General features: G+C 37.4%; 1 protein-coding gene across 1 annotated transcript in view; it reads left to right on the top strand.

Moving 5' to 3' along the window:
- The window catches only part of LOC114645938 (metallophosphoesterase MPPED2), a 294,515-nt gene extending 281,051 nt beyond the window's left edge, over positions 1–13,464 (top strand). The window contains exons 6-7 of the mRNA XM_028793865.2: positions 8,275–8,388; positions 12,223–13,464. Coding sequence (XP_028649698.1) covers positions 8,275–8,388; positions 12,223–12,341 — 233 coding nt within the window. The 3' untranslated portion in view covers positions 12,342–13,464. The remainder of the gene's footprint in view (positions 1–8,274; positions 8,389–12,222) is intronic.
- The last annotated feature ends 3,801 nt before the right edge of the window (positions 13,465–17,265 follow it).

The following is a 17,265-nucleotide window of genomic DNA, read 5'->3' as shown; positions in this document are numbered from 1 at the left end:
TGCAGACTTTCAGAATGAAACACTCCGATTTCATTTGGTAGTATTCAAATGTTTATAAGTATATGCTGTGTTTGTAACACTGTAAAAGGTAGCTGAAATTTGTTTTGTTTTTATTTAGCATATGTTGGGCTGAAAGATACCAGAATAAATTGGATATTTTTTTTGCTTGACACATCTCTTTGTTTGTGACAGCCTAGTCTTGCTGAAGCCAGACATCTAATATACACCTCTGAAGACAACCTTGGGTGAATTGCTCTTAAAACAGGGTGCGGACAATTAGAAGGCTCACTGAGTGTTACATTTCTAAACCAATTCAGCTCCTTATGATGGTGGTATTTAGAGTAGGGGCAGCAACTTTGAACTACAAAGATCAGAGGTGCTCTTGTTAACCTGGTCAAACAGACAGCAAGCTTTGGTTTCTGATGAAGCATCTATAATCAAAATGTCTCCTAAAAACACTATTAGACATATAAATGTACAGTGGTACCTCTGGTCACGACCGTAATTCATTCCAAAACTCTGGACGTGACGCGATTTGGTCATGACCCGAACGTAATTTCCCCATAAGACTGTATGTAAATACAATTAATCCGTTCCAGACCGTATGAACTGTATGTAAATATATATTTTTTAAGCACAAAAATAGTTAATTATACCATAGAATACACAGTGTAATGGTAAACTAAATATAACAACATTGAATAACACTGAGAAAACATTGAACAACAGAGAAAACTTAACATTGTAAGAGTTTGTGCTAGACCCTTACGAACTGCTTGCTGTAAACACTTTTTTTATGAGTTTTAAGAATAGGGAAAAAAATTAAATGCCACTTCTCTTGTGAAACTTTTCAAACCATCCTCTACTGGCTTTAAATTCCTCACATTCGCCACTCGAAGAAGGATTTTTTTTCAGCAAATCGCCATGAATCTTCCATCCTTTCACGCATATGATCAGCTCACTTATGCTATGCCCTGCAAGTTGCTTTTCGTTCAACCACACTAGCAACAATTTTTCCACCTCTTCCAGCCCTTGATGCCTCTGCTTCGTTAACATTATAACTCCTTTTGCAACATCAGCTGCATTGTTAGGCCCTGTATATGCAAACAAAAGAAAATGGGAAATGGAGAATGGGAAATCATTGGTGCATACGAACGCGCGTAGGAAAACTGGCCACCAGTGTTTTTGTTCACCACCAGAGCGTGTGGTCGTGAACAGATGCAAAATTTGGGCAAACTTTTTGATCGTAACCCGATTTGTACATAATAATAATAATAATAATAAATTTTATTTATATTGCACTTTATATTTTAGCAATCCCAAAGTGCTACAGAGTAAAAATAGAATAATAAAATAAAAAAAGAACAGAAGAGTCTATAAAATACTTTAACAAAATGACTTTCTAAAAAGATGAGTTTTTAGGTTTCGCTTAAAGGCCTCAGTCGACTGTGGGGCTCTCAGGTAATCAGGGAGGGCATTCCACAGCCTCGGCGCCACCAATGAAAACGCCCTGTCACTTCTAAAAATAAACCTAACCTGTTGCAAGGGAAAACACTTTCTGTAGCATCACATTATACATTGGAATTCAATGGCATCAATAGACAAATGATAAATGTGAATGATATGTTGTGGCAAGTGCTGTGTTTACACTCTGTTGTTCAGCATTACAACAATAGTGTAGCAGTCAGTATATGCTGGAAAGAACTAGAAGCTATGCCTGTGACAATATGAACTTCAAAATATTTATTTGAAGTATACTGTTTATCACACTGCTATTAAGAGAGCTGATACCAAAGAGCCCCAGGAGATTCAGTTTCATGTTCAAAACACCCGAATCAACGAATCTGCATAACAACACCAGAAAAATCAGGATGAAGGCTGCACAACATCCACCTTCTGACTGCGCAACTAAATGATAAACTAAAGAAATTTAACCTGTCTAATTGGAAATGCAAACAAGCCATGACAACATAGCCACAGCGTTTTAACTCATTGTATACCCATAGACCACAATACTTATCTAAACTCTATTTGCTACTGTTATGTCATATAGTTGTGTAATAGCTATGATGACAGATAGATCATAACAGACAGGGACACTTCTCAAAAGTGCGGAACCCAGTAGCTGCAGTGATCTACAAGTGAGTGTGTCTGTCTTTCTGTTTTCACTGTCATAGCACTCATTACAATGTGTAAATTAATTACCAAGTTTCAGTAAATTTCTGCTACTGAGATCCTGAATGAGTAACAGCAATTTTGGCTTTTTATTTTCTCAGCATCAAGTGTTTTGTTAAGTATCTTTTGCTTTCTCCCTGATACCCTTGCGGCAGTATAAAACGTATGGACTAGAAACATTGGGGGTGGATGTTTTAGGAAAAATCCTTGTGGGAGTATCCTTTACAGTGCAGGATTTCACCGTTATTCACTCACTGCACGTTAACGTGTTATCCCCAGATGTGTAGTCTAATTTGAGAATCTCGTCTTGCCCCGCAAGACTAGTGACAGCTCTACTTCAGTGTGAAAAAGCATTTTTGTGAACAAAAAGCAACAATTACAACTGGCTGCTACAGAAACTGACAAATAGAAAACCCAGTGTATGTGTTACCTGTTGTGTAAGGATTACTAAAGTCTTGCATCTGCAACACATACAGTATTAAGTCACACAAAAAGTTAATTATGCAGTTTATATCATTCTGTTATACACTTGCTTCCATGTTTCTAATGTCTTTAGATCAGTAATACTGAACTTTTTGCAGGCAAGAATGGAAAAGATATGAGATATGAAATAATTCCTTGCATTTTCTATAAATGAGAAATGCAATATTTGTTTTCCAGTTGTACCAGAGTCTGGTAAGGCAGTTGTTCAAATTATGAATGTTACAGTTTTGCACAGAGTGGTGCGGATGGTGCATACCATTAGTAAAACACTCTACAGTAGACAATTCACTTATCAAAAAACAGACTTGCTATGTTCTCTTAACTTTGGTGAGTAAATATGACCATTTCAAGGGTTATTTCATGTTGTGTGCAGTTTTGCTTATGTGACCATAACATAAAGTTCCTGCGATCAGTAAATTGTTTCTGATGATAATGTACAATTTTATCAGGGTCTTATTTGTGTATTTATAAATTTCTATAGTTTTACAAATAATTAATTAAATGATTTTTTTATTTCAATAAATTTTAAAAAATTCAGGGATTTCAAATCAAAATCAGATAAAAAATTGTTTACTGATGTAATTATTCAGTATGACTAAAGGGCCCACGTGTATTGCTTTTTGAAATTGCAATTTTTTGTTACTGTTCTTAACAAAGACCTCTTTTTTTTATCATTGGTTGGTTCTCACTGCTGAATGAAGATCTGATGCAGAAAATGTTATAGAAATCACTTATAAGAATAATTAGAAAGAAGTGACATTTACTGTATGTGGCATTAAAGATTGCACAAAATTATAAGAGTATCCCTATAGTGCAAAAATTGAGGAACCAAAAATAAAGTGTAGCAAGCCAAAACAAACCTTACTTGCATAAATGTTCAAAAAGAAGTTTAAGCTTAACAACTTATACAGAGTGAGCACATTTTAAGTACACATACCTATACTAAAGAGAACGTTTGTTCCATTTTCTTTCAAGACAGAATTAATAAATGACCACACATTAACTAAACAGATTGGTGCATGTGCAGGACCATAATAATTCCAGCCAGTATCATAGTTGTGGACTGTTAATGTACAGCTACTCTTAATTGCCTATTCTGCCCTATCTTATACTATCATGTAGCTACTCGATTGAATCATAATTTGGCAGCTGAGGGAAGATATTGTACTAATCAAACATCACTGTCATATTCTAGGAATGATCCCAGAATTTTGCTATAGTATGGATTATTATCATACGGGGGGTAAAAAAATGAATTCACAGATATACTGCCATGAATGGAAACACCTGATAAGTAGCAATGTTCATATAAGCTGTGGCATTCAAATGGTGCTCTCATTGTACAAAGGAGCCTTGTATTTGCCATGGAAAAATACCTTGCACAGTCACAGTATATCTACATCACCCACTATTTCTGACCCCCAATAATGTGGATACATGAACTCTTAGTGTTGGCACTTTGGCTATATCCTGATTCTCCCACCTTCGTAAATAAGTAGGAACCAAATTCTTGAACCCAAACAATTCTTTTCCTGCTGCATTTTTTTTTGTGTCCCTTAGACTGCTGCATTTATACCTTCTTGTTTTCCGCAGAGACGTTATAAAATTGCTATCCTCATGGCTGCCACATTGCATCCATAACAAGGCAGAACAAGCTGTGCATTCAGATATGTCTCTTGCAAAAATTCCTGTTAATTGGCTGACTGATGCCCATCTGTCTGTTCTGCATTAGTCACGTTAATCTCCCTCATACTCATCTTCAGCAGTTTATTTCTGATTGCTGTTGACTTGATGTTTATTGAATGGTGGCCCGTTCTTCAATACCTCTGTGACACTGTCGCTCATAAAAACCCTAGGTGGTGTTTCTATTCTAACCCAATGTTTAAATACAAATTTAAAATGATTAACACGTTAAAAATATCTTGCCTTTATGCTAGAAGTATCAAAAATAAAACAAGTGAGTTGCAGTTGTATGTACAGGAACATAGTTATGGTATTATAACAATAACAGAAACCCGGCTAAGTAACAAAGATGGGGATGAGTATAACATAGAGGGATACACATTTTTTAGGAAAGATAGACAGAACAGAAAGTGAGGGGGTGCTGTTTATGTCAAAGAGAATTTAAACACAAGTCCTCTTCAGTTGGATGATGAGTTCCACTTTAGTGAGGACATGTGGCTTCGTCTGGAAAACATTAGGGAACAAGTTCTTATTTTAGGAATGTGTTATAGACCAATGCAGACTGTAATTTAAATGCACATCTTTTTGGTAATATTAAAAAGGCAAGTTTACACAGTGATATTGTAGTCATGGGAAACTTTACATACCCAAATATTAACTAGGGTAGCCTTGCATATAGAGGAGCACAACAGCAGGAGATTTTAGAAGTAATCATTGACTGTTTTTTAATACAGTATTTTAAAGCACCAACGTGGGGTGAAGCCTGCCTGGATTTAGTATTTTGTAGTAATCAGGATAGAATTGAGGGTGTAGAGGTGATTGAACCATTAGGGTCAAGTGACCGTAATATAATACATGTTCTCTGTGTTTTGGAAGGCTGTAAAGATTAACTTTGGTAGGGCAAATTTTGAGCAGATGTGGCAAAGTGTAAGAGGATAAGCTTCTAAGAGCAGAGACAATTAAGTAGCAGTGGAACAGTTTTAAAATGTTTTACATATAATGCAGGACAGGTGCATAACTAAATTTGGAATTAGTAGGAATCTTAAAAAAAACTTCTCAGTGGGTTAACAAAGAGTTGAAAAAGAAGCTGCAAATGAAAAAAAGAACAGCTGTAGAAGGTGTATAAGACTAATAACTTTAATGTGACCTGTAGGGGGTGTGAGAACATGAGGGCATCCATTAAGAAGCATATTAGAGAGGCCAAAAGACAGTTTGAGAGGAATATAGCAGATAAGGTGAAAGCTGACCCGAAGAGATTCTGTTAGTATTTTAGTAGTAAATACTGAATAAAATTACTGTAACATATGAAAAAAATTATGTTTTAGTTACGTGTTCAACATTTCTTGCCTCACAAGAAATGTCATCCTACATTTACACAGATCGTTGCAAACTTGGAACACACTTGAAATGTATGCATTTCAAATAACAACTTTATTGTATTATTTTCCTGTACCATTTCAGACACCGCATTCCCAGATAAACAGACTTCAGCTGTGAGTATTTTGTGTCTGACTTCAGCTGCCTTGGTGGGGGATGGGATTGCAGGTTGCCTGCAGTCCGATTGACACATTTGCAAAAAAAAGGTGCTATCAGTGCACAATTAATGCAGAGATTAGGAGATGCTAGAAAAATTAAGGTGGCCCAGCATTACAAATATTTTTGCAGGCATCAGGGATTCTAATGTTAACACTAGAATTACCAGAGCCTATGAAAAAACTCGTAGATCCGGCCCACCTTAAACCCATTCGCACCTCTCCGCCTGCGTTTTTTGTCCTGTAAATGTGCCGATAAAGCCAAGCAGCAAGCAGTCGGCTATTCCATCCCCCCACCGACTTAGAACATGCACGAACTTCTCCCAGCTCATGCCTTGATTGATTATCTGGGAGTGAAGTGGAATTTTAGAGTGGAAATAATAGATCGTTATTTGGAACACACGCACTTCATGTGTGTTCCGTTTCTACACTAATCTGTGTAAACACATATTTAAAACAGAAACATTTTCATATTTTAGTAGTAAATGACAAAATGTAGGAATAAACTAATGTATGAAGCCTGAAGTCCAAAGATCAAATAATCACTTTCACAAAAGGTTCAAGGAAAAGACAACAGCTTCCGTGGCGCAGTGGTAAGATTTGCTGACTTGTAATCAAGAGTCCCCGGTTTGATCCTGACTCGCTCCTATATTTGCTGTTTTCAGTAGTGAGCTGCTCTTATTGTTAATATTATACAGTACACACTTACACTTGGTTTGCGTCTGTAACACACGGTGTACATTTATAGGACTTGTAAAAGTTACCTTTTTTTTTCACTTTTATTCTCTCTAAATCACAATCACGATACATACTACGGCCCCCCCACCCAGGGATCTGACACTGTTAGTTTTTATTTGAAACTGGGAATAACTAGAGATGTGAGTGGTGTTTTGAGACAATGGAACTAGAATTTGGAATTATTCGTTTTATGACCTGTATAGTACATTTCGGAAAACTTTGTGGCACGGATGCAATATTATTCATATTCATTCGCATAATATCTTGCTGTTTGTAATCAGTGGCCATGTGTTTTTTTCCCCTGATCTTGCCAGTCCCCACATGTTGCTGTATGCTGTTTCTTTTGTACTCCATTAAATGCAGAGGAAAGAATAGTACAGAGCAGTAAGTTCAGCGCTATATGCAATCATCAGATTCAAATGTTAACAGTTCACACACATGCAAGGATTGTCCTTCCAACATTTACAACATGTGTACCTGTTACAATGTACACACTTCTCTCTATGCTGTGGTTTCTATTACACACCTGAAAGAAAGAGACAATATATGTGAAAACATCATCGCACTAATGCAATATTATTTGAAAACGAACAGCGTCAGATCGGTTGTGAATTTATGTGTAGGAAGTTTTTCTTTACCCAGAGAACCATAAGCACAATGGAATTAGTTACCAAGTAGTGTGCTAAACAGTAGGACTATTAGGGACTTTCAAAACTAAACTGGATATTCTTTTAGAAGAATTATGTGGACAGAAACTGCAAGTTTTGCTGGGCTGAATGACCTGTTCTCATCTAGATTGTTCTAATGTACTTGATATGTTCAGCGCAGACACATTTGTCACCCTCACTGCATTTAAACTCACCTTAACTTTTAGATTTAACTGATCTCACATAGGATTATGGCAAAAGAAGTTGTCCATTTGTACCCACCTATTGTACCTGCTGTATATCACATTTTCTGCACATATAATACTTTAAGGTGTTCTTCTATGTGAACCTCAGTTTATATACAGAAACATAAGAAATATTTGAGGGACTGTATAAATATTGATATTTGTTTCAGAACTTATTTTCTTTAAACTTCACAGCAGCAGGTTTGTTTTCAATTTCATACTAATATATGCACAAGGAAATTTTGGGGTTAAATATTGTATTCATAAATCACCTGGCGCAACCAGTCATACACCAACACTTACTCACACTGGGTCAGTTTAGAGTTGATAAATTTGTTTAATATACGTATATATGAGTATGAGACACCTGTGACAGACACAAGGAGGATATGCAAATTCCACACAGTAAGCAGCTGGGCTGGTATCGAATCTAGGTAATTGTAGATATAAAGCAGCAACATTAGCCACTTTTTATCAGATCTCCTCAGTACACCATCACTGCCCATTAAAAAGACAACAAACTTAACAGTGGTTTTCAAAACTTATTATTTAGCCAATGGATGGTAATCATTTTTGTGGCATAGTAGAGTGTAAAATACTAACAAATAAAAAAAAGAAAATAAGGCATAGGCATCCCAAGACAACAATAGCTAAATAAACATATCCTGAGGCATGAAAAGCTTTATAAGCACATGCAAGTCAACTGTCGTTGTACAGTATTTAAGAATTCTGTCTATGAAGTATATGACAGTCTGGTTACAATTTCTTTAGGTTTTCGAGACTGGGTCCCGAAGGAACTGCAGAGGGTTGGCTGTGTAGAGCTGTTGAACACGGTGCAGAGGCGAGTGAGGCCTAAACTACATGTTTTTGGAGGAATCCATGAAGGTAAGCTGTTTCTCAGTGAGAGTGTACCAACCACAGCTGTCCTACATTTTAGTAAAATTCAGTGTAAATTGCTTTCATAAAATGCCACTTTTAAAAGTGTTCAGTTTTATCTCCAACCAGTTTGGTTCTCATACTGTGTTCTATTACCAATAAATTAAGTTTCTGTAGAGATTTTATAAGCAAAAAATATGTAAATATGATGTAAACATAGTAAAATTGTGATGATAATAATAATTGATTTTGATACCCAAGAACTTTGTATAAAGACAAGACATTAAAAGAAATGTTCTCCTCCAGCTTCAGAACTCAGCCCCTTGCTCTTCAACCTGTACTCAGGCAGCTTCCCTACCCATTATGTTGGGGAGTCAAGCAGAATTTTAAAGGCCTCTTCGGGGGGTTTTGGTTGCCACAGGAAAAGTTGAAAAACACAGCTTTAACCTACAGTAATGTTTATAGAAGGTAGCACTATTTGCATTTTATTGATTTGTGAAATGTATTACAGAGGTTTATAGATAGATAGATCTGATTTTTTTTTTTGCTTTTTACAGATGCTTTTTAAATAAATACATAAATAGATAGTTAAATAAATATGTGTGTGTGTGTGTGTATATATATATATATATATATATACACACACGAGGGTTGTCTGGGTTCCGCGCGGAATCACTTGAAATAAGTAGCCAAGGATTTTTTTTTCTATTTTTCTCATGTACTTTGATCCTTTTTAAACATCAATGCACTTTTGGGCTCTTCTGACCCACGCCGCAAAACACTCGCGAAAGGCTGTCTTTGGGAGGTTTGACAGCTGCAATCAGTTCCTCTCGAGTTTCGAAGTTGTGGCCTTGCAGGGGTTCTGTCACCTTCGGGAAGAGCCAAAAGTCACATGGTGCAAGATCAGGCGAGTAGGGTGGCGGGTTCAAAACGTTGACACCACTGTCTTCAATGAAATGCTTCATTGCATTAGCCGTGTGGGCTGGCGCATTGTCATGATGCAAAAAGTGCCTTTGCAAGTTCTTGGACCGGCCTCTAGCCATCGCAGAAAAAACGTCAGGCAGGCACTGAGTGGTGTACCACTCAGAGGTCACAGTTTTCCTCTCCATCAGTGGAATTGATGCGACAATGCCATCGATGTTGAAAAAGATGGCAAACATGGTGCGTTCCACCGAGCAGATTAAACCATCAGAAAAGTCGTAAAAAATCATCACTCGAAAGTCACGCACGCACGGAGTCGGGAGCTTCGCCGCTAGCGCCGGCTGCACACTCTCAGTTCGTTTGCTTCTCGTGTTCATTCTGAAGGAAGAGAGGGAGCAAAACATCTGAACAAAGACATGCAACCACTTGAATAATCCCTCTACACAGCAGAACAGGTTTCGACAGGCTGACACTTGACAAACGATAAAATTCCGCACGGAACCCAGACAACCCTCGTATATATATATATATATATATATATATATATATATATATATATATATATATATATATATATATATATATATATATATATATATATATAATATAATATACACGCATACAAAGAATGGGTAAAAAGGAAGAAAAAATGAAAAAGAAAGAAAAGTATACTTGAAAGTCCCAATTAGGCATTATGCAGGTATATTGCTATTGGTATAAAGGAGCCCCAGTAGCATTTGTTAATGCACTTTTGCTTAATAATTTGTTGACTGAAAGTCCTCAATGTTAGTGTGTCAGAGAGATGATGTGCAGCATTTTTCACAATAGCATTGTTGTCATTATCTGCTTTTGCTACTACCTACTACGCAGAATAGAAAATTGTGCTGGCTATCACAGAGTTCTAGACGATGTGAAGGATGTCACTTCCTTACTAAAGGAAGGCAGTCTCCGAAGTAAGAAAAGCCTACTCTGCCCTTTCTTATATAGTTCCTCTGTGTTCAGAGACCATTCCATCCTGTCATAGATATGGATGCCCAGGTACTTGTAAGAGTGGGCCACCTCTACATCCACTCGCTGAATCGTGACCAGACATAGAGGCTCTTTGGTGAGGCAAAAGTCAATAACCAGTACCTCGGTTTTGCTGATGTTAAGTTGCAGACAATTCTCTTTACACCTAGAAACAAAGTTTTCCATGAATGTAAAATTTTTTAAATATTTTATATTGACATTTTTTAATATATTTTACTGGAGTTATAGGTGAACAGTTGTTACAAGTGTAATCATTAGGTAGATAACATCATTTACCTAATTTACAGTTGTGAGGGATGGCCGGCCTGTCATCCCAGCCAACACCCCCAGGCCGCCAGATGGAGCTCTCCCTGCGGCATAGAGGTTCCCCGAATTCCAGCAGGCCTCATGGAACTTGTAGTTTTTACAACCAGCCCAGCTGGATACCATGGGGACCTCCAGGAGACGCTGTAGGGAGGCTCAGGGAATTCTACATGCCCTATAACCTGGCAGTACGTCATAGGCAAAGCGACAAGGGAAATGACATGCTTCCAGGATGAAGAAGAGGATTTTTATCTGACCCGGAAGTGATAGGAGATCACATGGACTGAGGGATTGGAAACACTTCTGGGTCAGGGAATATAAAAAGACTATGGGAAACCCCAGACAATGAGCTGAGTTGGGAGGCAGGGTGGCTAAGCGTCTGGGAGTGGAGGATTGTGATTATTGATTAATGAGTATTGTGGAGTGTAGGTGCTTTGTGCACATTATTATTAAAATAAATAACGTTTTGGATTTTATCTGGTATCTGACGTTTGGTCTTTGGGTTCAAGGGGTCGACAGTGCCTCTAATTGTCACAGTTGGTGGCCTGGGGGTGTTGGCTGGGATGACAGGCCGGCCATCCCTCACACAGTATTATAATAATAATAATAGTACTTTAAGGTTAAGCATGTTGTACCTATTTAAGATTCTGTATGGTTGTTAGTAGATTATTACTCAGTGACTTTTATTTTTTCTTTACAATGTATTAAGAAGTCACTGATCATAAATGTGAAAGTTTGTCATGAAATTGCTTGTGACGATTAAGCTTTATTGTTTCTATCAGCTGTTCTGTGCCATCAAAGCCCAGTGGAGGTCAGTGTGTGTAGCTGGCAGGTGGCTTTAGTCTATTTACATCAAGGAAGCAGCATTACTTCTTACAAAGATATGAGATTATTCCCAGTGCTCTACTGCTACTCGTTTAATCGTCATGTGAGGTGCAGCATAAAGCAGTGCTAAAAGGCCTACTGATACCACAAGGGAAAACTCCACTGATAGGTTTTGTTAATGATTATGAAGCAGAACGCAGTGTCTTGAAACTGGAGCATATGGTATCATTGGTGTAAATTCCAGACAGACGGCAGAGTAGCTTAGTCTGTGCTGAATCAAGAATTTAGATGGCAGCAGGTCTTTGAATATACAGTATGTGTCAATAACACTTGTAAGAGATCCAGACTAATACTCTCCTGCTTTGAATAAGTATGTAAACTGAGGTGGAATATTAGTGGCTGACCTAAATACTTGCACGTTTTTAAAAATCTTTTTCTGCTGTAGTTGATTAGTTTTAGACTGACACCATCTAGTATAATCCGTATTTTTCCAGCTTGATCCACTTAGCCAGAGGAGTCACTTAAAGCCTTCTGTTAGGCTTAGAGGAAAAATAAAGACTAAATAGGAGTTTCACAAAATGTTTGGTATGAATAATCCAACCATCTGGGCTTAAAAATAGACTCCTCCCTGCAATTTGCAAAAGGTGAGCTTCACATGCATGCCATGTTTTGGTTTTGGTTGCATTAACTAGTAAAACAAATGACACTTGGACTTCGCACAGGCCTCTTGCTCTAACGTTGCTTGTTGTTTGCTCTCTCTCATAGGCTATGGCATAATGACGGATGGTTACACAACATACATCAATGCCTCAACTTGTACAGTCAGCTTTCAGCCAACCAATCCTCCAATCATATTTGACCTTCCAAACCCTCAAGGATCCTGAAGCACTAGCTTGTCTCTCGGAGTAGACGATTCGACTTATTAGCTTTTCCTATTTTAATGATAAAGTGGAATAAATCCCAAGGACCACCTCTTTCCACAGTTATTTGGACCTTTTTTAAAATGTCAGTATAAAAGATTTACAGGCGACTGTCTAGAGAAAGAGGCTGGGGAAATATGTATGCTGTTAAAGACAGAATGGCTTCCATGAATGAAGCTTTGTGAATTTGTAAAACAGCCATATATATAAATATATATATACAGTATATAAATATATAATATTTTTTTTATTTTATTAATATTATTGTTTGATTTTCATTTCACATTTGCTGGATAAGTTGATAAATGCAGTTGTAATTTGGTTGCCTTCCATTTTCAGGGCTATTGCATTTGTTCCCAAGGCAGGAAGCTAACATCCTTCAAGTACTTTAACAATAAACCTGACTTCACCGACTGCTGTCATACTGTTCTCTTGGTATATTGCACAGGAAAACCGTTCATTTTATTTGCAAAATGGAGGCTTCATATTTAATTCAAGTTTAAAAGAAAAGCACAGAGTTGGATTCCAGAAGATATCTCCATGAATGTATAACTCTTGTTATTGTCAGAGTACCACTACATTATTTCTCTATTTGTGGACAAACCAAGATACATCTGGTTGCAGTCTATCAATTGCTTGGCAAATTTGTGAGATTACTAATCCAGCCAAGATGGTTTCATTTTTTATGCGTATTTTTTTTTTCCCCTTTGGAGAAAATTATGTCATACCTCAAAGAAATATTGTTTCATTTTTGCAAATGCAAAAATCCACAGCTGTTGTTTAATATACCTGCTAAGTAATGGAAGGGGGCTGGGGGGGAATGATGATGTTGTGCTGGGGTGGGGGGCACTTGTTTAGCTTAAATAGTTTTCTTTTATACACCTACCTAAACAAGGTTTAGTTGTTCTTTTAAAACTTAATGTGTTTGTAATTTTAATTTTATATTTTTTTTCAAATTTTTTTGCACTGTGTGTAAATGCAATCTTGCTAGCACAAAAAAATGTTGCCAATAGTTGTTTAAACATTGCCACTGTAAATGCTACTGGGCTTTTTCTGACTTCAGTTACTTTTTTATTTTTTAAATTTAGATTTTTTTTTTCGTTTTGTTTCTTTAAATTTATTGTGTAATTATATATTTAGCAGCCTTTATATGCAAATAAAATTGCAAGATTTTTAAATAAGATTTATTTTGTGTTTTTGTTATTATTATCCTACTCAAACAGGGCCCAATGTGCTGATTTAAGAAACAAAATATTGCATTTATCGGTTTATAAGCAATATTTGAATTTATTGCTGTTTATGTTTTGATTGTATTTATTGCAAATGTTCTGCAGCTGAAAACTAGAGGTAAGTAAAATCCATCCATCCATTTTCCAACCCGCTGAATCTGAACACAGTGTCACGGGGGTCTGCTGGAGCCAATCCCAGCCAACACAGGGCACAAGGCAGGAACCAATCCCGGGCAGGGTGCCAACCCACCGCAGGGTAAGTAAAATCTTAAGCTGAAATGTAGTTACTGTACAATGTTAATATAACTCTAATTTTAATCACAATTAACCACACAGCTTAGGTTAGTTTCTACTGCTTCTGTTGTAAATTTGCAGTCATTTTTGTAGAATCTGGGAGGCAGGAATGCCACACAAATAGAAAAAAACTTTCTGAGAAAAACTTCATTCAGCCAAAAATCAGTCAAGTACTGTTCACCCAATGTATCTAAACAGAGCTGCAGTACCAGGTACAGTGGAACCTCGATTCACGAATGTCTCGGTACACGTACAAATCGGTTTACGACCAAAAGGTTCGCCAAACTTTTGCCTCGGATACGAACAAGCCAGTTCCCCTTTCGGTTTGTACATGTTCAGTCTCTCCCTGTGCATTTCCTGTGCAGCGAGCAAGAGAGAGAGCAGAGAGCGCGATACACACACACACATAGGCAGCGCAAGAGAGAGAGAGAGCCACGCACACACACAGGCAGCATGAGAGAGACAGACACACACACACAGGCAGCGCGCCGCGCACACACACAGGCAGCGTGAGAGAGGGGGCTGGACGCATAAGGTAGGAAGGCAGTTAAAGATATAGCGCGAACTATTGCAGTGTTAGTTTTCTCTGTTGTTCAAGGTTTTCTCCATGTTATTCAATGTTTTTAAATTTAGTTTACTATTACGCTGTGCATTCTATGGTTTAATTAACTATATTTGTGCTTAAAAACTTAAAAAATATATATATATTTAGATACAGTTCGTATGGTCTGGAACGGATTAATTGTATTTACATTCAATCCTATGGGGGAAATTGCTTCGTTTCATGACCAAATCGGTTTACGACCAGAGTTTTGGAACGAATTATGGTCGTGAACTGACGTTCCACTGTATGTTGTTCTGTGTAACTGCTATCCACTGTAAGAATTTGTGTATGAAGTTTATTCTCACAGTTCTGGAGACCTAGGGCTAATGCACACTCTGGTTTGAATATAAGGATAAAAGTCCTGAAAAGTAAGTAGGGCCTTGGCCATTTAAAGCTTTATTTGTAGGAAGGAAGTTTTTCAAATTAGTTCTGAGTTTAACTGGAAGCAGGTGTAAGGACTTGAGAACTGGAGTTATGTGTTTGTGCTTTCAGGTAGTGATTCTTCCAGCAGCGTTTTGAATTGAGAGCTGCATAAAGAATGATTTGAATAGCCAGTGAATAATGCATTGACCTTGTCAGTCCTACTAGAAATAAATTAATAAATTTTGTAATATGCTTCATATTTCATTTTATATCTTTTATTCATTTCTTATTTTTCAGCTTAAGAATATTTGAAATTCTTTTAGATTGTTGGTTAGAACCTATTTTGTATTAAATGATCTGCCCACTTCAAGTCTTTTTTTTTTTATTAAGTTTGTGGTTATCAGTATTTATTAAATTGTGTATTAGTTATTTCATTTATCTCATATATAGCACATGTACCATACTGTATATAATTAGATGTACAGTATGTTCTGAGCCACATAGTATACAGTAGATTCAGAAAATACCCAGACCCCTTCAGTTTCTGCACACTTTGTGTTATAGATTTTATTTTAACTTCCTAAATTTGACATTTTTGCCCTTCAGTCTACACTCAATAACCCATAACAACAAAGTGGAAACGTGTTTTCAGAAAGGTTTGCAAATTTATTAAAAGTCAAAAACAAATCCTCATCCATATAATTATTTAGACACTTAATTCAGTGCTTTGTAGAAACCTTTTTGGCAGCAAATACATCTTCAAGTCTTCCTTTGTTTAGTTTCTACAAGCTTTGCAATCCTGGATTTGAGTAGTTCATTCCATTTTTCCTGACAAATCCTCTCAAATGATGTAAGATTGGATATGAATGGTTTGCTAATTGCCATCTTCAGATCTCTCTACACATGTTCTATGGCATTTAAGTCTGGGCTTTGTTTGAGCCAGTCAAAATTAATCAGAGATTTGTCCTGAAGCCACTCCAGCATTGTCATGGCTATGTGCTTCTGGTCATTGTAGAGCTAAAAGGTGAACCATCACCCCAGTCTGAGGTTGTGTGTGATTTGTTTTCTTCAAGGACCTCTCAGTATTTGGCTGTATTCATCCTTCCCTCAGTTCTGCCACTGAGAAGCACCACCATACTTTACTGTAGGCATGGCATTAGGCAGGTTATGAGCAGCACCTGTTCTTAGCCACACATAGTGCTTGGAGCTCTGCTCAAAGAGTTCTATTTCTGTCTTATCAGACCAGAGAATTTTTTCCCTCACAAACTCAAGAGTCCCTTAAATACTGTATGGCAAACTACAAGTAGGGGTTAGCCACTCTACCGTAAATGCCTGATTGATGAAGTGCTGCTGAGATTGTTGCTCTTTTGACAGGTTCTCTCATCTCAGCTATGAACTTCTGGCGCTCAGTTAACGTGACCAGTGGGTTTTTGGTCACCTCCGTGACCAAAGTTCTTCTTGCCCGGTTACTTAGTTTGGCTAGATGGCCAATTCTAACACGAGTCTTGGGGTTTCCAAACTTATTCTGTTTCACAATTATTAAGGCCACCGTGCTCCTAGGAACACTCAGAGCTTTAGAATTGATTTTATACCCTTGCCTTGATTTATGTCTCACCACAGTTTTATTATGAAGAGCAGCTATTTCATGGCTTGTGACCCCTTTTATGCACAGGTGTCTGCCTTCTAAACAATGTGCAGTATCAGTTGCCACAAAGATAACTAAAGCAAATATGATGATGATGATGAGAATTTATAATTTTAAAATTAAATCTACAGCAAAAGGTATGCAGAAAGTGAAAGGATCTGAATACTTTTTTGAATCCACTGTATGACAGTAAAGCCATTCTCCATCCTGCTTAATCAAATTTAGGGTCGCAGGGGGCTAGAGCTGTATGTAAATACATTTCATGAAGAGATACAATATTTCATGTGACCAGACATGGCTCCAACTCAGTCGTTAAATTTGCTAATGAAACCACCATCATGGGCCTGATCACCAACAATGAGATGGTTTACTGAGAAGTGGTTTACCTGCCAACTAGGTGGTGCCAGGTCAACAAACTCACCCCAGTGTCAGCAAAACCAAGGAACTGGTCATAGACATTAAGAAGCAGGAGACATTCCACTCTGTTATCTACATCAGAGAGGATACTATTGAGACTTGCAAGCAACTCTATATTTCTCTGAGTAACTATCACTGATGAACCAAAGTGGACACAACAGAGTCTATTGTCAGGAAGTCTCACCAGTGCCTCTGTTTCCAAAGATATCTGAGGAAGGATCACATTTCTCCATCTGTTTGCTGTGTACCTGTAGAAGTTCAGAAAGAGTCCATCCTCACTGACTGAGTCACATCCTGGTACTGCACATGCTGGACCCAAGCATAAAGCACTGCAAC

Source organism: Erpetoichthys calabaricus, chromosome 2 (genome assembly GCF_900747795.2).
Source record: "Erpetoichthys calabaricus chromosome 2, fErpCal1.3, whole genome shotgun sequence".
Lineage (NCBI taxonomy): Eukaryota > Metazoa > Chordata > Cladistia > Polypteriformes > Polypteridae > Erpetoichthys > Erpetoichthys calabaricus.
This window is presented reverse-complemented; position numbering and strand designations above follow the sequence as displayed.